The sequence below is a fragment of the Larimichthys crocea genome, chromosome III, assembly GCF_000972845.2.
Source record: "Larimichthys crocea isolate SSNF chromosome III, L_crocea_2.0, whole genome shotgun sequence".
NCBI lineage: Eukaryota > Metazoa > Chordata > Actinopteri > Sciaenidae > Larimichthys > Larimichthys crocea.
The window spans coordinates 39,646,465-39,671,309 of record NC_040013.1 but is presented as its reverse complement, the minus strand read 5'-3'; the positions used below and the strand labels follow the sequence as shown (position 1 = coordinate 39,671,309).

Sequence of the window (24,845 nt, the reverse complement as noted above, 5' to 3'; positions counted from 1 at the left end):
ACATATTTGGAGAAAGGAACTTAAAAACCACACCAATTTGCTTGAAACAACTGGTCTACCTATTTATATTCGGGGAAGGGGGACAAACAAAGGTAATATTGTTATAAGAGAGTTATAGCATATGAGGCTGCCTGTGTTCCTTAGGGCCTGGTAAACAATGGACAAACACCATTCAAAAATAACAAGGTCTGAACATCTCACAAATCTGAGAAAAGCACATATATGATTCCTCATCTGCAGGGTACTTTAATAGTCTGGGCCTTTTACAATGAATGAAATGAATGAATGGTGCTAAAGTGGGGATTTAAGACACATTTTACATGTCAAAATAATATACCATCTATAGCCCATTATAGCCCATTGGGGATCTTTGAAAAATAAGACTCTGCAAGATGTTTTCCAAGCAGTCTAGGTCATTTGAAATACCTTAATTCTTCAAACAACTGCTTAAACACCCCATTTGTATTCAGGTTGGGTAGAAATGGATTTGGTCTATGGTGATGTACTCCAGCAGCAACGACAGCAGCCACCCGCGTGAGTGTTAATGCTCCCATTAAACATTTCCTAAATGAAGGGTTGTGGGCCTGTTTGTTACTGCTGCATGCATGACAAGAATGCTTAAATATTTTAATGAGCTCAGGTTCTTTAACCTAAGAGCATATTTTTCATCAGGTTCCTGGCTTGAGCAACCTTAATCTCCCACTAGTGCCATTTTTCCACATCTTAAGGTGTTGTATTTTTAAAGCTTGGAGGCAACATCTCCTTTGCTTCTTTATTGCCTGCTGAATTTTCTCCTATCGATAGAACAGCTACTATAATATTGACATGAAGACCACACAAGTGGCATTTATCCCTTTAAATGTAGAGAGAACCATATCTACACTACATGTATTCTCAGTGATAGTGTGTTAAACTTGACGGCTATACACGGTAAAAAAAAAGAAAAAAGAAAATCCTTCACTGGTACAATTCATACCACGTACATTTAAAATGTAGATTTATATACATAATTAACAAGGGTCAAGATTTTGACGTATAATTATTTCCAGTAAAAGTGAATCTTTATGTCTGTAATTGATTGAATTAAACTATTGGAAACTCAAATTTAACATTTAAATATGTGATACTAACATGAATTACTTAATGTATTTGGTGATTAAACATTAAACGCTTAGTTTTATTTGTTAAAATTGTTTTAATACTAAGCAATTCAATGTAATGCATACAAAAAGGACGCCATATTGTTACAGAAACAGTTGCAGCTTTTTGAAAGTACAGCAACAACAACAGCAACTTAATTTGGAGTTCCTAGTAACACCACAAAAACCCTCCTTCTTACTTCAAAAACATCATTATTTATCTTAAAGTACAACCAATATTCATTGGAAAAAGCTTACTGTGTGGTTGCTCAAAGTCTAAATGAAGTCTGCATCTCGGATTTGTTGTATAAAATGGTTTCAGATGGTTATGACACAAACATGACAACCTTGTAGATCAATTTGCACTTGAGAGCTTCATTCTGCAGGGTACATTTCTGCTGTGTACCTGAGACAGAACATCTAATTGGAGCAAAACAAGCAACAACACATAAAATCCTGGATAACAGAGAAAAGGCTAGGCTGATTTTTGAAGACTGCTGGCTTCCATACTCTTTGGATAATGAATCCTTGCGTAATCATACACAAAAATAGTACATCTAAATGTTCTGCTGCCCCTAATGCATTCTAGCTCTGTTGCTTTTACCATAGGGTACAGATAAGAAAAGAAAATAGAGCTTTAGAATATTCCTTTGAAACATGCTATCATACAAAATGCACAGTGCTGTTCAGGATTAATGCAGCTTGGGTTTTACTTCTGTAGTTCATATGTTGCAGGCACATGGCGGTCATTTGTCCTATTGAGTGGTTGAGGGATGTGTTGCTACATCTACTACCTGTGGCAAAAAACATGTCACTGGCCAGATGATCAGATATTGATGCCAAGCAAAAATGAAAAATGAACGCTATAATGCTCAGGGAAACTGTGTGCACACAACTATTATAGTAGGGTAATCGTTATAAACGATATCTGCATATGAATGCTGAATCTGTAGACAAGGCACCAGAACTTTGGCAACAGAAGTATTCCGGTTTCCGTGTGTAGTGTGACATGTAATCCTAGAAGTATTGACTATTGAGTATTGATCAGGCAGGCTTTGATTGCATGCAGGTAAATGGTTCGTGTAGAAAGCAAAAAAGGTGCAACGCATTGGCCAAAATGCAATGTCGCTTTTTTAAAAAGATTTCTGCATTCATAAGAAAATGTTTATAGAAATTAGCTGAAATGTATCTTTTTTTGTTATTGTTGAGAATGAAGCTACTAAATGGACTTCACCTAGATATCTTTCATTCATTTTCTGGATAACCAGTGGCTACTCCGAAGCTCCAAACCATTGGCAATTATCCCCAGAGATTGGGTAACAATTAACAATTAATTAAAGTTAATCTTTCTGATTTGGCTATTTTTGGGGTTTGTTTGCAACTTGTCTGATCTACTGACTGATCACGTTTCTTGTCCCTTCTGACTTCTTTGTTGATATTACTATATTCCCAAATCTTAGAATTTGGCTTGGCAAATACAATGCTATTATCATGCAGAGGATGAGGCCAAAGCTGACCAAAGTGCCCTACCTTCGGTCGGGCAGAATGGGAACCCTCCAGCCTTTGATGAAACTGAGATTGTTGTCAGAAAGTTCCACCTGCAGAGGAAGTTTGGGCACCCAGACGGTCAGCTCCAGTGGTGCGCTCAGGTGCTCGTAGCTGAAGATGACCCTTGCGTTCATGGATCCCCGTGTCTCCTTCCCATTGACGAACACATAGTCGCAATTCATGGACACCTAGGACAGATCAGGGTCAGAAGTCAGCCCATCTATATGGTAATGGTCACATCTATGGCAGAGAAACTAAGTGATATGTGATGATATACAGCACAGCTGTCAGTGCCCCAATTCATCACAGAGCATTTCAAGGTTCATAGTTTCAGGACAGCAAATATACAGTAAGGTATGTGATATGTGAAAGTTCAGGGCACATAAACTATATCTGCCAATACCTGCATTTTGTCTTAAAGAATCAGCCAAATTTGCAAAACAAACCCTATAAAGATATCATTGGTGGCTTTACTTGCCTGGTTTTCAGATATCAGTGAAAATAGAAACTTGTTCTTCCAGAAACAATATCCTGGTTACGATAATATATCTCAAAACCTATGCTCTTGAAGCCAAAATTATCTCCATGAATAGATACCGCTACCAATAAGAGTTTGTAATTTGTTTAAAATACTCCTTAAAATGAGGCTGTATGTGAATATCACACTGCAGACTGTGTGCCACTAAGGATCCAGAGTCGGCAGGTTTTCATTGCACCCTGCAGACTCTCTGGCCTTGATAGCACAGTAAGAAAACCACTGTTGTAAACAGTGGTTATTGGCTGTGGGCTGTTCTCTAATCTGATTTGCATCTTTTATGCAGTCAAATTAGTGCTTCTAAGTAACCCAGTGTTGTTAAGCATGTACAGTGCAAATTAGGCATGCAAACCACGTCTTAACCCCACCACCTCTCTTGCCCATTCGCAGCATAATGATCTATGAACAATTATACAAACACATACAGTAATATGCTAACAAAACCTTTTAGGCAAACACATAACTCATATGATGCACAGGCTGACAGCAGTGTGACATTTCATATGAACTTTGGTTCAAAACACCTACATGGCACATTAATAAATATATTCACACATTTCAGCTTTCATGTGACATTCATGTAATGTGATATGATTCATGACAAAGCAATGACACGTAGTATGAATTCAATATATGGAAATTTCTAAATTTAAGTTTTAGCAAATGCCATTTTTAACTTAAAACCATTCTTTAGCTTTCCCGTCTAGTCAAAAACCTCCAGCTCAATTTGAATTATCATAAATACTTGTCCCCCTCTAACACTAAATTATTAACTGCAATGGATCTGGAGGGCTTTGCTTTTGGGCTCCCATCGAAGATTTATCTAGTGGTGGGAGGTAGCTGGCATTGTAATCAGAGGATCTAATCTCCCGCAAATGGAGGTCGGGCTGGCCAGTCTTCTCAGGGCTGGGGATTCATCATAACTGGGAGGAGGTCTGGGTAATATAATTCCCCCTCTATGTAGACAGGCCAGAGCAGGCGGAGGGGGCGGGGTGTAAGGACTTCTTAAGATGACAGTCTTTCCCTCTGGTTCAGTTAATGCAATTTTGCAGGGTTTGACCTTACGGGCTACCACAGTATCCAGCTTTTGTGTGTTATTGTTCTGTCTGCTCATGTGCAGTCTTATCAGTAGGAAGCCAGTTACAAAAGAAAGAAAAATAAGTACCTCTCCACCTTGATTAATCAAGACATGGCTTGCATATAAAAGTGAGTCATGTACATCTGGCTGACATGTACTTCCTTCAACCCTAAAGACACATGCACACACTGAAAACGAGCCCTAGCTGCAGTGCTTCTTCAGCTCCTGCAGCTATTGCTGCTGATAAACTTGGCCGGCTAATTGCAAGTCAAAAGCTGTTAGCAACTCTGGGTATCAGTAGCCCTGTGGGGGCTTGCTGAGGAGGGCTTTCACACACTGAGCCGCCACATGCTGTCACACTGTCGCTAATGCGCTGTAGCATCTTCCATGGTGCCAGCAGATTGCCTGGGTGGAGACAGATCATCAGGACAAGTGTTGCCTCACACTGGTCACATGATGAGTGACAGACTGGCTGGGTTAATAAACATGAAGACACCTATCACACATTTATTCGATGACATTAAATGAATTAATTTTCCAAACAGTTCCAATAAATGCAGCAGCTTCTGTCCTTCAAGCAAGCTATGCTTTAATGGCATTTTATTATGATGTGACCATTCAGGTACAGGCACATCTAATGGGGTAAATTCTGTGTTCATCCACATGCTGAGCCAATAGAAGTTAAACACATTTGTTCACATAATCAAGTGTGGAAATAGAGCCAGGATTTTATTCCATCTTGAGCAGTCAGATTGCTAAAACATATTTACTGCTATCACATCATTGGCTCATTATTTACACATGACCCCTTCAAGGGGTATTTCAGTAATTCAGTACTGAACATCCACAAGGTTAGGTGTCCAAATCGAGCAGAGGCAGACATCCTGCCTGATATGCTTTAATACTTAGTGTAGGTCAAGATCCAAAAACACTGGAGTACACTTCCCATAATACAACACCAGAGCATAATTCACTAGACTTTCCTGCCAAATAAATACCCACATATCTCCAGCTCCAAGCCCCTGTTTGTAGCACAGGCTTTTGTTGAACCTGCAAACTGTTTTTGGCCTCTAGGGGGCAGCAGAAACAGGTTAGAAACCCATTTATATATCGTCATTTTTTAGCTAATGTGTCAAACTTGTTTATTTTTTGTTGTTGTTTCTTTACACACACAGCAGTTATAGAGAAACTATCAAATATCATTCATTTGGAGTCATGTTTATGGCCACCTTGTGATTGTAATCCAATATTATGTCTCTTCTAGCTCTGTTTTAGAGACATGTTTACTGATGATGAGGATGGGGAATTAGGCTGTAATTCATAATTCACAGCTTCATTAATAAAACAGTAATCTGTCTGACTAAAATAAGCAGAAAATCAACAAAAAAGAATTCATGATGTGAGCAAGAATGTGTCATTGCAGTGAAACAATAATGTCTCTCATCCAATTTTGTTGTTTCCTCTGCTAGACAACTGCAGATTCCCAGACTGCACAGTACATATTTTTTAATTTATGGAGTATGTTGGACATTTAGCTTGTATTTGACAGCAGGAAAGGTCAAGAGAGTTAGGGCAGTGACATGCAAGAAGCTGGACTAGAACCCCAGTTGCCACGGTTACATGGTATGTGCTGCAGATCTGCAGAAAAAAAGATCTTTACAAAAATGGTAAAAATGGGAAAATAAACAAAACCAGATGCAGAAAAATGGTTTAAACAATTTTTCCATGTTGGAGTTGCAATTATCTCACAGGTGGTCAGAAATAAACACTCAGCTGGGCTTCTTAATACTGCTTCTGTCGCGGACAGGAAAGTTAAGTGATTTTCAGTGTCACGTTTCAATGTCAAAGACACACATGACAAAGAATAAATCGAAGCAGAAGATAAATTGAGCCATCTTGATGACATTCCTTGTATCTCCAAACCCTCAATTATCTAGGACTTTATTTTTAAATTTATATATTCACTAAATTAACGGCCACAGCGTTCTGCCAAATGGAGTTTCCAGTTAGGGATAACATATGTATTAAATGAACACTGAATGCAAGCTGACATATGGCTAGCATTACTGGGATTGTGTCTTGGAGCTGTTGTGAAGCTTTTCTTCATGTGATGGATGTACACTGGCTTCAAGAGCAGTGCAACCAATGAGTTCATTTAGCTCTGTTAGCTAAATGAGCCAGCCCCCATTAGCCTGTTGTTGGTAGGATTAATGATGTTGAGTGTGAGAATGATATGTTGTTCTGGAAAGCTGGGACTTTGGAGCCTCTTGGTAACAGTTTGAATGTAATTTTAAAAGTTAAAAAAGGCGGAATATAATAGTTTTTGGTTTCCATTCACCTCAAATGACCCCTCTTTAGTCCTACACATTTTTGATCTGTGTTGCAATAATAGGTTTCAAATCGGACACAACCTTGGTCAACTTTCTCCTTTCTGGTGACCTGCTACTTGCTGCCTTCTGTAGTTGCTAGCAAAATGGTGGCTAAATGGCTAAGTAATCCACGGCAATCAGTAAATAGCTGTACATATTCCTGTATTAATAACATAGACAAGCTTACACGTGGTATATCTAAGTACAGGAAAGAAGAAAGTTGACCGAGGTTTGCTCAACTTTTATTGGAGCACATAGCAAAAAGATTTGATAGTTAGGAAGGGTCAATTATAAGGTGAAGGTAGAACTTTCACAGACCTCAGCAAATAAAACCACAGCTACATTATATGGCCAAAAGCAGTAGCAGTCAGCATTCCAGTTTATCTGAGGTCAGCGCTCTGTGTAGGCCAGTCAAGTTCTTCCACGCCAAACTGGGAATACAATTTCTTTACGGACCTGGCTTTCTGCATAAGGGCTTTGTAATGTTGAAACAGGAAACGGCCTTCCCCAAAATGTTGCCACAGAGTTGGAAGAACTCTATTGTCAAAAACATTGTATGCTGTAGCATAAAGGTTAGCCTCAATGGGAACTATGTGATCTAGCCCAAACAGCCCCATAGCAAAATATAGATCTACATACTTCTGATTTGGTAATATAATATATCTCAATGGCTCGGTTTTGTTTTTCCTATTTGAGTGAACAAACCCTTCAAAATAAGGGGTTATGCATATTTACTCATCAAATTGCAGATGTCACCAATGACATTCTTACCGCTTCCCCTGCATAATTACTGCTGCAACTGCAAAAATCATTATAACCACTTCCATCCTGAGCTGCAGGAATGCTTAAGCAAAACGAGGGCCATCCCTTGTGTGATTAATTTGGAGTTGCACCAAAGGTACATGTGTCACACTAATAATCAAGTGTGGCAGTGATATAGGAGCCTGCAGTCCAGTACAGTATGTGTGCAGGATGACTACAGGCATGCGATGTGATGTGAGTACACAAGGCCTTATCTCTCTCTTCAGACAGGTTATATGAGTCACAATGCTAGGGGAGAAAATAATCAGTGGAGGGATGGGGGTTGGTTTCTGTTACTCATGATGGCCGGCAAGTCCCCCCTACCCCCTGACACACTCTCACAACCTCCTTTTTTCCCCCCTTTGCTGCCTTGTACAACTGGGATGCCTTAATAAATGTTCCTGCACACACGTACACACACACAGCAACAACTGTGCACACAGAGGACTGGCTTATCTGCTATAGGCTCTTGATGCACATTGCAGCTTAGTTTTTCCAAAGAAGAAAGAACTAAAGAAATAAATAAAAGTTCCAGTAACGAAAAAAAAAAAGACAGCCTCTTACCTATTTTTACTCTCAAAGTTGGTGGAAAAAAAAAATAATACAAACGCCTGTGGGTTGGCAAACATCTAAATGAGAAGGAGGCTGAGCTTAAAATAAAGCATTATTTAGGGAACAAGTCTTGAAAATAATTTATGTTTAAATGCTGTTTGAGTTGCAGTCTCAAGTCACAAGGCCAGCAGGAGATATGACAGAGTACCGGAAAGCTTTGTGCTATAGGTATTTTGCACCACTCATCTGAAGTGCTCAGAATAAGAAAACACAGAACGACTGAAACAAGACAATCTAATTAGAATGGATTGGCGTGACTTTTGGCTTGACAGTAATGTGTGAGGTTTAAAAAAACACAACCGTAAGTTGGAAATAATGGACTGTTCCACCTTTGTCAGGCTCACAGTGAATCTTTTATTTCTGTATTCTGGGGCACGTTTTATTGAACTGTCATGACTCGTGTATTTCCTGGCCCTGAAGGGCTCATTTTAAATTAGCCTCGAATGTTCAGTGGCAGGGGCACTGAAGCAAGCCCACTCAATATCACATGGCCCAGCGCCTTGTCTTTAATGGATAATGAAAAATGATAAATGACGTGTTGAGGCTAGCCATCCCAATGCAACACCTGTTCTTTTCTATTGACACCACAATACAATACACTACAACTGGAACACCTTCCACCTTTAAGAAACATGTCTATACAGGAAATTCATTGATCGGGACCGTGCTACGAGTTAAATTCACAGTTTGTTCTCCCTCAGGTATCTGAGTTGCCTTGCAGCGAACATTAGAGTTAGTCCAGTATATCAGAGTGAAAATATATTGGACAGATACTAGTCTTTTAATAAGAACAGACACTGGCCAGTCACAGCCGAAACGATTGAAGTCGGTATCTGATTTGGCTTTATGGCTTTCTGAGCTGTAACATCTACAATCAAACCTTCCTTACCTGACCTTGAGGTGCTGCTGAGCCACCCAAAAGGATTTCACTAGACTGACTTGATATGATAGTTTTATTATTCAATGAACAAAAGGCTTTCTGAGTCAGATTGGATTCAGTATTCTTCATAACAGAAATGAATGTGGTCAAATTTTAAGATTTCTGTTCATGGGGGACAATTCACAAGCTTCACAAGTCAAAGCTGATCGTACTGCGAGTCACGTCTGATCCCTGATAGCTGCTTCCCCACTGAATTCTGTGACGTCTGTTTATAATGTCTTATATGGATAGATAGATATTTCTAGACTATATTTTATACCTGCTTCCAACTGTAATTGCTGCACAGGTTCATAGTGTTTCAAGATGATTCATTACATAATGTTCATACGGTATCTCTTGTATTCATATCTACCTCTTGCTGTTTATTTATAGACACCTCGACACAGCCTCTGCACTTAAAGATAGATTTCTGAACTGCATCGTCTCAGTACTTTTAATCTATGTAATGACATGATAGAGTTGAATCTAATCCAAAAAGAAATACAAGTGGGCTTGAGTGGGCAGCCACGACTGTATTCAGAGATTTTCAATAGTAACCTTAACATGAGAGGAATATAAATATACGTGAAGTGTTTTAGAAAGAATATGACTATCACTGGCCTGATTCCTCTGGTTCAATCCATCTTTATCCAGGACAGTAGGTTAAAACACCATGCAGGTGTTCTGATAGACAGGGTGTTGTGGCTTGGAAGATTTGGCCTCTGGCAGAATGTATTTGTTCATAAAATACATGCTGGGACAGATCAAACTCTCTCTTTCTAATTAGAAAGTGGGTGTAAGCAGAGACAAAGCACAATCAAGGTACTTCTTTTATCATGCTGCCATTTTCACCCTTTGCGCAACACTCTCTTGTGTGTTCAGCACCCAGCGAGTGTCGAAAAAGTGGATGAGAACTTGTATGGAAGTATGCAACACACCTTTGAGAAACCTTATGCTGATCTCAAGCTCGCCAAACTAAAAAAAAAAGAATCAAAAGAAATGACTCATCAAGTACATGCTCATTTTGGAACTTTGTCATCATAAAATAGCAGATTGTAAATCATATTTGTTGCTGCACTGATGTATAATAAATAATGATGGGCGACTGTTCTTAACTATGGAACTTTGTGCTAGAAGTACATAACACTTTACGGCACTAAGTCACCCATCATTTTTAGGGTATAGATACCAAGGTACCAAGGAGACATGAAAAAAACAAGGTGCTTTTTTGGGTTGCCAACTTGTCAGTTTCACATAGTTTGTGCAGACTTTTTGTCCGCCACATGCATTCCATAAACATTTCATTATACTTATGTGATACCTTTATTGTCGTAAAGTCTGCTATTGGAAATTGCTATTTAAGGAAAGGTTAGATAAGGGAACCTGAGAATTTTTTTTGTTGTATATTTGAATTTTTTGATATAACGATATGCTGTTTACTTAAACTAAGGTCACATTACACTTTACAAAGTCACATTTAATATAATTAACAGAGCAAAACGGCACTGAGACTTTACAGTTATACAATCTTCCTATAGTGCGATCCATTATGGTTGTAATTGACTGGAGAAAATAATAACGACGTAATCACAGCCTCTAATGTGCCCTGCAAGTTGTTGTGATCCCACTTTAATTTATTTAATCAACAAACAAGACTTGATATTGTTCTCTGAGGTTGGATTCCTGGTGAGTGCAAGCGGTGATTGTTGCCTGCAACATGGGACACCGTTGTTATATCTGCCATCAGCCATCAGTGAACAACAAGACGTGGTTGGCTTCATCAGGTGAGCAGAACTCTGTGAACAAGGTGTTTCTCTGACAAACAGTAGGTGTGGTGCTCAAAGAGGCATATACTGGAGCTTTCACGGCTCCCTTGTAATCATGTTTATTTATCTGTAGAGTTTTATGAACATCCATTGATTTTATCTAAGGCATAAAGCAAGAATCAAATCATAAGTACATATAGTGCAGCACAAAATGAAGTTTTTATGCTTTCCTGATGTTGTGACTGTGGCGCGGGACCACTCCCGACTGTTAGTAGAAGAGTAAAGGGATTACATTTTCTAAATTGGCATCTTCTCCCAGATAAAGAGATTGAGGAAATCAGGTTTACTGTACCTTAACAATGTCCTCATTGGATGACTTGCACTGCACAAAGGCTGAGACATCAGTGACTGCTCCATTCATCTCTATGGAGACCATTTTGACAGGAATGGCCACAGTGCGTCCGGTCAGAATGGCCGTGTTGATAATCTCAGTGTCCTACGGAGAGAAAAAATAGATATTAATGAAACAGTAGGAGTTAGACAGAGTGATTTTCCTTGATATGTCTTCAGTATTACTGATTTCCTCATTTAAAACTATTACCTCCATGTGGCAGACCGGAACTCATTTCACTGAGATCCCTTTCATTGGATTCCATCAACTGAGATTTACATTTCTAGTACCCTTGTCCACCTAGAGTGACTCAAAGTAACTAAAATATGAATGAAAAGAAATAATCTTCACCTTTTTTTTCATTTTAGGAAACACATGTCTGCTTAATGGGGTCCTAGAATGTAAATCACAGCGTCAAAAAAACATAAAATAGTTTTTTGTAGTTTTTTCTTACTATATTCTATTTCAACCATGAATTATTGCACCTCCATTACCCTTTTTTTTGTTTGTTTGTTACTATACTGAGAAGCTGTATAATTATTTTAATCTGAATCATTTTGCCATGAAGGTATTTAAGAAAAGAAAGTATGGTGTTCTATGGTTTTAATTAGGCCCAAGAAGGAGAAAATTATGGAGAATTTCTTTGTTGTTCACATTAATGGTTCTCTGTATAATAGCCTAACTGCTATTCTTCAATTTGGGGTTAGGTAATTGTTCGTGAACAACTAATATATGAAGATTACGTATTTAAGTATGCATAAAAGAAAACCCTTTAATTTGTCTGATAGGTATCTGATACATGCACTTATATTCTCTATATGCTGGAGTTCAGAGAGAGAATATTCGGTATGGCTATGCCCTGTTTTACTATATAATTAAAACTTCTATCGAAAGGGATCAAATGGTGATAAATAAGCACGAACAAGGCCAACATTGTCAGCCTATCTGCATTTTTATTTTGAATGTTCAGGATGCAAACAGCCAATTAAAATACACACCAGGATCCCAGTTGAACTTTGAGTCAATTCATTATTTTTTGTAGATCACATAAACTGCAAGAGGGTAACACATTTTCACATTTGCGGTGCATGAGTAGCCCAGGAGAGAGACTGAGATTATGTAAATTTCCTGAAAGAAAAAAGGAAAAGAAAATAGTTTATTTAAATTTCTCCCTGACACTTAATAAGGGTGTAGATCAGACTTTCTTCCCCATCTTGCTTTTCATGGGTTCCCACTCAACCACAACGCCCAGAATTGTTTATTCACTGAGGGAATATTACACAGAGATTCAGCACTGAGTTTTGTCAAGGCATCTACTCTGTAGCCTTAAGCAAATAACAAAGGTGGTTGGTACTGAAGAGTCCTGAGGCATGACACTGAACTTTATCTCTGAGGGTGACAAAACAGCGCTAATGTGCAATGATGTACAGCCAATCCAAATAGACAATCTAAAATCTAAGAAGTAGGTAAGTGCATTTGACAAAAACAAAAAAGGGAAAAGAGTGAGCATAGCAGCAGAAAAACAACAAAAACATATAAGGATTTACACTACATCAATAAGACTTGAGATCGTGGCTGACAATAACATTTTACTTACAATTCTGTCAAGCCACAAAGTAATTCATAAAAGATAACAACTGCAATATATTTCCTCTGATTTGCAAGAATGCAAATGATACACTTATTTCCATCCATATGTTCATTTGCATGTAAATAAAACTGTGGGAGACACTGGAAATTCAAGGTAAAAAGTGACGAAATACAACAAAAAAGTTCTTATGCTTGACTGAGGTGGAAAAATGTCTTTGTTGATAAAAGCAAAATATGACTGTGCAACAGAAAAACAATTGTTTCAAGTTCACACTAAATTTGGATTGATGGCTTTATGATTTAATATTTTATGTAACAGTATCATCTCTTTAACAATGAAAATGTCCGTGTAGTTTTACTCTTTAATCATTCATGCAGAAAGAAAAAGATGATCCAATATGAGACCTTGGGGAACTCCACTAAGTATAGAAAGAGATAGTCCATTTACACATGAAGTCTTATATGAAAAAACGTTGCTAACTAATGCTTTTTCAGACATTCCTTCGTTAATCAACCTCTGCTTAGGCTTTAGACAGATCAATAAAAAAGATACAGACCTCTGCTTCTTGAATAGAGAATCAATAACACCATTCACAACCTTCACAGTGCAAAGTCCAGGCTGATACTTTAAACATAATAGCATTAGTATATAAAAACCATTCAGGTATAGTCCACACTAGGTTAGGTTATATAAGTTTGATTATTGAGAAAGGTGACATCCCTTAAACAGCTAGAATACAAACAAATCTTATTAATGAGAAGGTTAATGTTCACTCAGTTTCAGATAAGTCAGGTTTTGTGTCGTCATCATCATCATCATAGTCTCCACTATTTAACATTTTCTCACAACAGAATGCACAACGCTAATTCAAACATTTTAACGTTGCAGGATCCTTCTGAAACTTGGAATATGTCCATCATACTGTATGATCTAGATTATCAAATAAAATAAATTTTTTTATCATAACTCAACAGAGCTTCTTTGAGTTTCAAGTCCAATCAGAGCATTACATCACCCCGTTCCTTTGTTTGTGTATTAAAATCCACATTTTGTGTATTCTTTAAAAATAGTCTGAAACATCAGTAAATCAGTGTGCTTGATGCCAGACTTGTTGTGTTTTTGTCAAAATATAATTTGCATATCTTTTATCTGTCTCTTTACCTTTTCTTTTTTCTTTTTGTTACTAAAGCTAGGCAGAGCATCATTTCCTTTAGTTTATGAAACATGGCCAATTTATGGGAAGCAAAGCACAGCAGACCTCTGTGGATAATTGACTGGACTCTGGGGCGAAATCCTAATTGAAAGACATCATCCCTAAGCTCTCCTTGCTGTTTTTGCATCTGGTAAGTATTAAACTACACAAGACACTTTACAATTACATGTGTGCTGCTATGGGAGCACTAATTATGCTTACCTGAACCCAGCTTGGAACAAAAATCAGTCATCACTGCACAGAGCTATCATTTCACTTAATTATTATGTTCTCCACAAAGCAGCAAAACAGTTATTAGATACCCCATTTAATGGTAATACAAAAATGTTGTAATTCCAGTATTGCATTAAACCAAATTGGTTTATTTTGACTACAATAAAGGCATGTTAACACTACATTTCTTTAGCAGGGTCTATGGGATATAGGATCTGCTCTCAAAACCTCAAATTATTATTTTTATTTGGCATTTTGCTTTATATAGGATGCTGACAGCAGAGAGGACAGGAAATGCAAGGGAGAGAGAGGATTCTATGCAGCAAAGGGCCCAGGCAAATTCAAATCCAGGCCACTGCGGTAAAGTTTTATCCTTGACATGTGTTATGAGCCCTACCAGGTGAGACACCCTGTTTTCTACATTTTCATTAAGTTTCTTTAATGAAAAATCTTGTTTAAAGAATATTTATTTGATTTCATAGTCTATATATGCATTACATATGACGCATTATTATACTTTTAACATAATATAAAATTTAAAAACAGCAACTTAATTAGAATTTAATTAAAGAGGAAAATACAGTATAACATTTATTTATTTATTTACATTCATTTAAATGAGTCTATTGGCAAAGTTGTCAGAATCATTTCAGCTTTTATTTTCTTTGTTAGAGATAAGTTTGTGCGTGTGGTATCCCAAATTAAATGCCTCACAGTTTATTGTCTCAGCTGTGAGATTACAGTTAGTAATTTGCTTGTGGTTATAGCCATCCTATTAAATGTAATCCATTACTGTGAAGCCTTGTTGGACCTGCCCCCAGGGTCTTGGTTTAACAAGCAAACTGAGGTGAGGTTACTTAGCGTGCGAGACTTAAATTCTCAGCTCAACTTCTACCATTTCCAACTGCTTTTGAATAGTGTAATAAATACATCTTGCCAGATGTGTATGTTTATGAATGCGCAAAAACATACATGTAAAAATGTGATATGTGACTTCAATCTGTGCTGAATCATTTATTCTTTAACATCCTGCAGCTACTGTGGCTACTGTGAGCAGCTCATCCTTCCTGTTTCAGCTCTCTTCTCTCAAACTACAGTAATAAGAATGTCCTGTGAAAGCTTTGGTGGCTTTGTGTTAATAGTGGCCTAAACTGTGTAATAAGCCTCAGGGTCAATTTAACCTTACCATTGTAACATTGTAAATTCACCGGTAATTCCAGCCTTCTTTTCCACCTTCCTTCCCCTTATCTGCAGCAGGTCAAATGTAGCTGGCACACAATCTGTGGTCTGCCAACCATAAAAACCCTCTTCTTCATTCTCTTTACTGTCGCTTTAGCAGCTGTTTTCTCTCCTTCCTCACATGTTACCCAGTCAAAAGTTACAGTATCCTAGACCTTCATCTCTGTTGTTTTGCAATACAAAAGGCAGCATGTTTGTATTTTGGAGACAGAACTGCCTCCCACCTCTTTATATCAGCAGTTTGTGAAAGTGCTGATCTGTTCCTCAAGCTGTCAGTGGGTGTAAGGCTTCAGCTGAAAAGTGCTGGTCGGTTTGCATCTGCTGCTAACCTTAAAATGACAGTTATTCCACAGCAAAAGAAGCCCAAAATACAACTTCAGAGACAGTCTTTATGCATCTCCTGACCTAATTCATTTCTGGATTAATTGCTTCAGTGCCTTGACCTGAGCAGCATAGATGTGCCTGTACAGAAAGCCCTTCAGAAAACATTGGTTAACTTGATGAATACACGTGTTCCCTTTGCTAATTACAGCACCTTCTGATGTTCAACATAAAAACATCTTTTCTGTACTTCAGAGCTGTATTGTGCTCTGGTGAAGGGACAAGAGATAAGCAGCTGCTCTGGAGTGGAATTCATACATAAACTCAACTTTCGTCACAACAATTATTAGCGTTCTTCCATTTAGCAATCAATCATAGTCATTAGATTGTTCACTTCACACTAAAATAGCCTTTAATGCTTTCAAGCACAGCATGCTGGAGAGGATAAAACATAAACAGATATTGGTAACACTAAAGTCGCCCTTTCAGAAAGCACACATATTAAGAGATAGCTATTAACAGTGATATAATGTTAAGTACAAATTAACTCCAATGGGTGATAATCAAAAACAAACTCAACCATTTGAACAAAAATCACATTTAGATCTTCCTCATGCTATTTTCCCAACCCGATATTTACTTAACTATCAATATGATACAACTTATTATAAAATATAATTAAATGTGCATTCATGGTTGAACCGGAAGTCTTGGCAAAGCATTTTCTCAACTTTCCAAGTAGAATACAGACAGCCTTGCCACTACACACCACCCCATTAAGCCTCTCAACCACCTGCCATAATGATAAAGTTGGTCTGTTGTGTTTGCTCCTAATAAGACCACCTGTTTTCAGTTCATCAATCATGTATCAAGGGTGTTACTATTGTTTAACTGTGTCACTTCCCCTGGTGGAGGAAGTGGAACTTGTTTGTTTTGATATAATTTACAATCCAATTAGTCACCACAACTGAAAATGATGGATTAAACCTAATCTTTCAAAGTGAAACGAGGCTGACCCACCCTGCAGGTCGCCCTCAGGTTTTAAAATCAATACTAGTTTTCTGATGAGTAAAGTTTTTAGGTTCAGGCTGACTCTGTCGTCGTTTTTTCAACAGGTGCCAGTATTACACTTAGAGAGAGAAATGAGCAGGTGGAGTTGATCTGAGATGGTCTCAATTCTGGTTTTGAAATTGTGACTATTTATATCAATGAACAATGTCAGCGATACTAAACAGACTAATTGCAGTCAGAAAATTCCCAAGGTGTGAAAACTTTTTAATGATGATCAAGATTGACTGGGCTGAGTGTGTTACGCTTTTATAATCTTCATTTCAAAACAAACCAAGCCAAGTCATCTTTCGCAGTGGCAAGGGAAGACTGATGTCCTTGAAATTCCCTGTCAACTAAAAATATAAAAGACGATGATATACGAGTCGTCTAGTATTAACATGAGTCATGTGCTTAGATATGGCAAATAAAAAGCATTAAAACCATATAGCAACAGAAACACTTACCCATAGATCTAACTACCAATTAATATAGAGTGTAGAGGTGGCAGGCAGCTACGGAAAGTTCCTGCCCTCTTGCTTCACAGCGTAAATTTTACAAGGCAAAGTCACACAGGCAGAAATCTAATTTTGCAACGTGGCTAAACACATCTGGGTACAAGACGCATGCAAAACACAAATTTCAAGGGGACCTGAGATATGAAGTTATGAAGTGAACCTTATGTTGCAACAAATGTGCAATATAAAGTCATAAATGCAGCTCAAGTATATTTAATTGAGCTTTAGGTGAAGAAAAGGGGGAATAATGCAAGTATATTAAAGATAACCAATACTTAATATACTGGCAAAAGCATCAAGCTTTTGAGATGTAGATGCAATTTTTTTTTTAAATATTGTTAGCATTATTTATGTATCTTACAATCTATAGAAGGCATGTTTGGGTCCCAGAGCTGCAATGATGACCTCTGCCCTCCATAAACACTGCAATGCACTCCCTTTCATTTAGCATCTGCCAGACATCTACTTCTACTTGGCACCAGCATCCAGTCTTCTATATTATTTAACATGCAGAGTAAAATTTAATGAGCAAATATGATACAGGTTTGAACCTATTTTTCTCTGGGTTTCAAGCGAACGCACGAGTGAAACAAAACCACAAGAGAGGAAGTAAAGCAGGCGAGGCATAGCCAGAGGTACTCAGCACCTCTTGCTTGATTAATTTCCCTTTGTTCCCATAATCTGTTTACTACCCTCGCTAATTGCCACCTTTCATGAGGCAAGGAGAAAAGCCCCGATTAAGAGGGTAATAGACACTTAAGTGTTCTGGGATTGGTTGATTTTTTTTAACAATCAGAAAGTCACTGCAGAGAGTGCATAATAGGTGTTGATTAGATTTATTTGGAATGACAATACACCTGCCTGTATTTTGTACGATGCTCTGAACATGGTGTTTACTTACACCAGGATGTCATGAATAGAGATATGATAGCTACAGGTTTAGTATGGAGCCAGAAGGCCTCATGGGATTCCTGATGCTTCCACACATGTAAACATCATTACTGGGATTAAATAACCCAGGAAGCTCATACAGATCTCTCATTATGAGTTTGTAACACAGAAACATTTGGCGTTAAATTGGCTTTTTATGGGTGATTTGGTATCTCAGGATCGACAGGATCCTGACATAGTAAACAGTAATGTATTACGTATATTGTTTTCTACTGTATATATGCCAGCTATTCAAGCCTAGGATAAGTGTGCACTTATTGTATGTTGGAAACCAGATCTCATATCAGCCTTGATTGACAGACAATCATTATTCAGAGATTTCTTTAAGGAGGTCTTTAAGGAGTTTTAACCTTTAAAGAAAAGGTTAAATTAAAGGTTAGGTATACTTGCACTATGTAGCCACACAACTTGGAATTTAGTATTTGGTTTTTCCACCTTACTGATAATCTTTAGTCTATACTTTACATTTTATATTTAGGATGATTATAGCAATATTCCATCTTTTCACACAAAAGAAGGCTAATATGACATCAGACCTACTGATGGTCTGCACAACTCACTATGTCATAATGCATTCTGGCAGATCATTGAAGAGCTGTCTTGCATTTTGAAAGCTTATGGCAAAAATGTAGATGGGAAAATTTCCTTTAAAATTTCCTTTAAAAACTGTTCCTTTGTTTTGTTTTATTCACCAAAGCTTAATATGATTAAAGACCACGGTCTTCATCACAGGAACTTTCCAAGTCTAAAGCCTAAGTCTAAAATCTAACTGAGTTTCAGATCCTAAATCCTATCTATTCTTATAGAAACTTAGCTATTACAGAACCAACCTAAATTAAGAATTTCCTATCATAAATTTAAAGTAACTGCTGGAAATGCTGTAAAAATATAAAATATAAAGAAAGGAAAGGACACAGACATTCGTTTAGGAATTACTTTTGTAATAGGAAGACTTGAAACTTAAGATAGGACAAGCGATGTAGATTTTTTCTGTAATGGGTCCCAGTTGGTCAATTTGCTTTTATTTGAGTTCAATAAAAATTCGATCTATATGAATCTGGATATCCTCCTACTCACCATAGCCAGAGGAATGATGGCCTGAATATCCCGCTGCACAACCGTCAACTCCGTCACAACTTTCTCTGAATCTGGAGGTGGGTTCTGGCCTTTGTAGTCAATGTTCCAGTTGATCCTTCTGGTGACCGAGAGGCTGGTGAAGTTCTCCATCTCGAAATCTAACTGCATCACTTCAATGTTGCCCAACACATCCCTGCAAGACCACCAAAACACATACAAAACAAAAGCTGAAATATCGGTAACCGCAACATACCTTTGAAAACTACAGTATTACAAAGAATTCATGCAATGCATTAGTTTTTAGAAATTAAAATGTTGATTATTTATTATTATGATTAATTATTAAACATGCAATTTATTGAGCTGCCCACACACTGCTCTTTGGCTATTTTTAAAGTTTTCCTTGAGTTTCCTTTCAGAAATAACACATTCATTAAAGCATCAGCATTTGAAGCACTATAGCTAAAAGTATACTTGTCAGATGATGTATTTTAGTATGTGTTCTTTATTCAAAGTTATATTCTACATCTGCATATCTGAAGGTATTTCTGCCTGTAAAACATGAAACACAATGACAGCATGTAATTATGCAGTGATCACCTTCAGAAAAAAATGCCAAAGCTTTGTTATCTTGTATTGAAACAACAGAGCAGTTGAATGTATTTTCAACATAGTTGATTGATGAAGATTGATCACAGTATTCTGGTTGGATCAATTCATCAATATCCAATAAGCTGTCCGGTGAAGATTTCAGAATAAAAACTTTAGTAGCTATTAGCTTCCTGTGGAGTGTAATCAATGCTGTGCATTTAGCAAAGCTCTCATAAATTGTCAGACACATTCGTTAATGAAAAGGCTCCATTATTTCATTTCACTCTGTCGAAACAGCTACTTTAGTCTGATTGGTAGATCTCACACTTCCTGACAGAAACAAGACAGTTAAAGATTTTAAAGGTCACAGTGTGATGTTTACAACCTGAAGCTTTACAACTGACTTCCCTTTTGAAATGTACTCACATTAATGTCACTTCTTGAAAAGCAAAAGCATGGTTGCCTTTACTTTGATGGTGATATTCAGGCTTTGACAGCAATACAAAGGAGACAATCAACTAGCCGTTTTGGTTGATATAATTTGGTTGTTTGGCCATGAGGATAAGTAGTTTCCATTCTCGCCTTCCCTGATTGAATAAAGTCAAGGTGAAGAAGCTGAAACTCTGCTTAAGCATATTACAATGTGAATCATTTTCTCATGCTGCAATTTAATCCTTTAGAGTCATAATCTCTGTAAAACAGTTTTTCGTCTGGTCACAAACCCTGAATACAAAATGTTCTTTATGTAAAACTAAAAGGATTTTAGACGCCTGGAGTGAGACTTCAATCTAACTAATGATGCAACAATGCACCGAGCTAATATGTCTCTTCATTTTTATTTCTACACAGCTGAGAACAAAGTTGCATCCATTTTACACCTCGCTGTCTTCTACTGAGGTCTGTCTGACCTGAACCTCCCTGTATATATTTTTTTACTACTTTTGGGGGGGGTTGCCCTTTTATTTTGGAGCCTTGAACAGCTTCAATGGAGCAAAACAATCTTTTTTTCAACGTCTCCCGAAATATATACTCACATATAGTCAAATAACAAATGTGCAGAAGCCTTGAGGGCAAGTGACAAAAAAAAAGAGAAAAAAATAATAAATCTGGTGATAATTAAATGCATTGGTAGTAAATGTTTTATATTTTATGTTAAATAACATGCTGAATGAAATGACCAAACAAATATTATAATATTTGGTTTCAAGGATCCCCGTGCACTGTATGTTCAACCTTCTGTGCAACATAAAAATGCCATACCTGGTTTTTGATGAACGTAACTCGGACAGCAATCATATTTCCTCTGAAACCAGTAAAGCTTCATCTGACCTGATAATTTATTATTTGTGCTTTACTGAAAACACCTTATCTTATCTTTTTTCCCTTTACATGTTTCCACTTGTACATGTCACTGTTGTCACAGGTGACTAAAACTGATGAGAAGTGACAGTTTTCTAGAAGAAAGAAAATTAGCATATGCTACGTGAATTCATAAGTGCTTGTCTGGAAGAAAACGGTGTGCAGGTCTTGTCAATAAATAATCACTGCTCCCTAATTTTGCTGTCCGGCTTTCTTTTCCTACCTTAAGGCCTGAGAGTAGAGCTTGTGCAAAGAGACTGCAAATTTGGTTCTGCCGCTCACTTTCAAATAACTGTAATTGCAGTGGCTGCAGATTTGCTTCTGACCAATCGATAGCTCTTGGTAGGTGACCTGATTGACTTGATGGCATTGCAAATGAAAAATTTGAGCATTCTCTCTTTTCCTTGCAGTGTTAAGATACCAAAGTCTTCAGCTTGGACTAACACAAACAAGCCAGATGATGTAGAAGCGATAACAGCCCTCCTGCTATGAAAATCCTGCTTGTTGGGCCTGTAATCCTCAGGTTCAACAAGCCTAACATGTAACTGTGTCACTGGTGGCGAAGGGGCAAATTAAATCTCTCTCCACCCATGACGAGAATCATCCTGCTCAAACCTCACCTTTGGCTAAAAGTGAAGCGCTTGCTGTCTGTCCTTCACAAAAGCAGAAACCCATCCCGTCGTTCAGTCTGAGAGCCTTTTAATGAAAGCTGGATCAAACTATCTGCGCCTGAGCCTCCGCCTACAAAAGGTTCCTCTCCGGGAACACAGTGATGAGATCTCAGCCTATTTGTCTCGACATCACTCACTGAAAACAAACACCCCCTTCTGTCTGTGGCACACTAAAGCTGTCATCAATATGGCCCACTGGAGTGAGGACATGTACAGGCGCTCAATACAGTGTCGACACAAACCACGCTGGAGTGAAGGAAAAATGATGTCCACAATGCACTGATTCTTCTTCTTCTTCTTTGTTTTTTATTTTTTTTTAGTAGGTTCATTGAGCTACAGTTCCTCTTGATGTTTTGACAGGTTTTTGAACTGTGTCTCCAAGAGCGCAGATTTTAGGAAAGATCACATCACTGTCTGTCTGCACATGCCCTTATCAGAAACCTTATTGATTCTCTGCTTTAGGTTTCTATCTCTTTACATCATCTTTGCGACTGCATAGACTTACAATTCAAATTTCACTTTGGATCTGTGTCCTGCCCTTTATTGCATCGTGATATGACTGGATAACAGAAATAACTAAAGAACCACTAAATCCATGACAGTTTTCACTTAAAACTGATGGGTTTTTTTTCCCCCTCACCGCTGCTCCTGTAGTCTACAGTGTGCCTTATTACATTGCTCTCAAGACATTTCATTGAGAATATACGGTGACCTTTAAGTCAAAATACTAAATTATGTATGTGTTAGCCAATTAATGTCACTTGAGTCCAGTTCCTACGATTTCAGAGAGAAAAAGAAAACGATACACGGGAGGAAATGTAATTCAACATAAACACATTTTCAAGTATCAAGTATAGTGGGCGGGGAAAAACTTAAATGAGTGATTTCATACTAGAAGAAGAGAGGAGGGATGTAAACATGGCTCAAGAATGTCCGGCCTTGTTTTCATCAGGTTAATGACGTACTGTCTGTATAGCACAAAGAATATATTTTTTAAAAAGTTGTAGCTTGGGGCTTTTTCAGAGCTTAGGGGGATTTTATTCTTTGATCAGAGCTCTGTTTGAACTGATTAACAGAGAGAGTTCATTGGATCAAAGCACTGCAGTGCAGCAGAATGAACAGAGATGGTGAATGGGGGGGTCCGAACACTCCATGCTTAAATCTACTATAAAGTCTTGTAGTAGACTTTTGATTTTTAAAAGCATTTAGAGCAAGGTAGAGACATTTTATTGACATAGAGCAGGGTTTTGATGGAAGATTTTCTTTTTACAGAGTGAGATCATCAATTCTGTGTGTTAAGTACGGACTACTGTATAAGGCAGTTAGCCTAGCTTAGCATGAATACTGGGGCAGGTGGTACTACTGAAAAATGTTTTGTTGTAGCCAGAATTATGGAAATGTGGAAGTTCTTTGTGTGTTTTTTTGTTTGTTTATCTACATAAAAAGCTTGAGCTCAGATTTGACTTTTCATCCCTTCAAAAGTTAAGGTACTGACAAAAGTGATTTGATTGTAATATTTGACTATATCAAATCATTATGTGTTAAATAATATTAATAATAATAATGAAAATGAGAATTGTTCAATGTGCATTCTAAGGCCACAAGGGTGAATTATCAACTCACTCATCATTATGATCCAAACACACACAAATGGTGTCAAAAGGAATTAACTAGTTTATTAACAGTTTTGCGTGTATGAGAATAGTGTCATAAAAACCAATTTATTGAGTGCAAAGTTTACTAACGCAACAAACACACGTGTTTTGGATTTAACTGAATTAATGCCAGCTGCCAGCTCAGGGCCGACTCGTGTCGTGGATTTAACGCGTTGAACTCCATCGAGAGAGGTTCAAACACACGTTGTATGTAACTGCTCAGAGGATGTTGTTTGCAGTATGTTTTCATCAGGCTACAGGAAAATCTATTTAATTGTGAATGGTTACTGCTGAACTTTTGTGTCTATGCAAGCTAATCCATTCATACTGGTTCCTTGGCTGTCAGTGTTGGGCTGTCACAGGGTGGCAAAAGCAAAAACAAGGCTGGAGTTATTGTGTCATGCCTATATGGTATAATTAATACCTAAACTCAATTTGAGTGTTGGGGAGAGCAGCAAAACAAAAACAAAGAACAGTAACTGATGTTAAGGGGTTCTGCCTTGGCTTCCCTGGGTGCTTAGAAAAGAGGCAAAGATTTTTCTTGGACTCAAGATATTTGTTTATTTTTTTAAAATGACAATAACTCATTTTTTAAATCAAAATTGAACTGGCTTTTTGCCTTTATAATGCAGTCTAGTTGTCCAATGTATGAAATGTGAAAAAATACAACTACAGCATGTGCTTTTGAGAGGATTTACATACTGGGACTATTTTTTTATTCCTAAGCAATGCTGGGTGAGTGAATGTTTGTTGTTATCACAGCAAGATTGTTTGGAACCATTGAGCTTTTGTAGAGACGTATACAAAAATTGTATTTGGCAACTTGCGGCATAGCAAAAATGGACAATGACAATTTTTTTTTTTATTTTAAATATATAAAAGAATCACGGTACATGACTGCCCATTTCTCTTCATGCACAGGTCAAAAATATATTTTTGTGCTGTGTAAACACTCTTACTTGTCTACACTGGAGGTGTTTTTTCAATTGTCCATCTCAAATGCCTCTGAAAGAAAAGATATGCTCCTATTTTAATCAGTACAATCTGTCTACACTGGCCACACATCAGCTCACATTTCACTCATTATATGTGGCCTGAAGTCTATTTTCTTTGGTCTACATGCAGAACTATAGTAATATTGTACTGGACTGTGAGTGTTTCCAAAACACAATACTGTGCCTGAATGCATCTGTACAGACACAGATGGAGGACTGAAGCCGCTGCTCACACTAAACCTCCTG

General features: G+C 37.6%; 1 protein-coding gene across 2 annotated transcripts in view; it reads right to left on the bottom strand.

Annotated features, from left to right (window-relative positions):
- tmem132e (transmembrane protein 132E) overlaps window positions 1–24,845 on the bottom strand; it is a 349,939-nt gene that overhangs the window by 25,552 nt on the left and 299,542 nt on the right. For both annotated transcript variants that reach the window (XM_019252827.2, XM_010737271.3), the window contains 3 exons: window positions 19,329–19,521; window positions 11,120–11,263; window positions 2,670–2,875 (listed from right to left, as the gene is read on the bottom strand). In XM_019252827.2, the coding sequence (XP_019108372.2) occupies window positions 2,670–2,875; window positions 11,120–11,263; window positions 19,329–19,521 (543 nt within the window). The remainder of the gene's footprint in view (window positions 1–2,669; window positions 2,876–11,119; window positions 11,264–19,328; window positions 19,522–24,845) is intronic.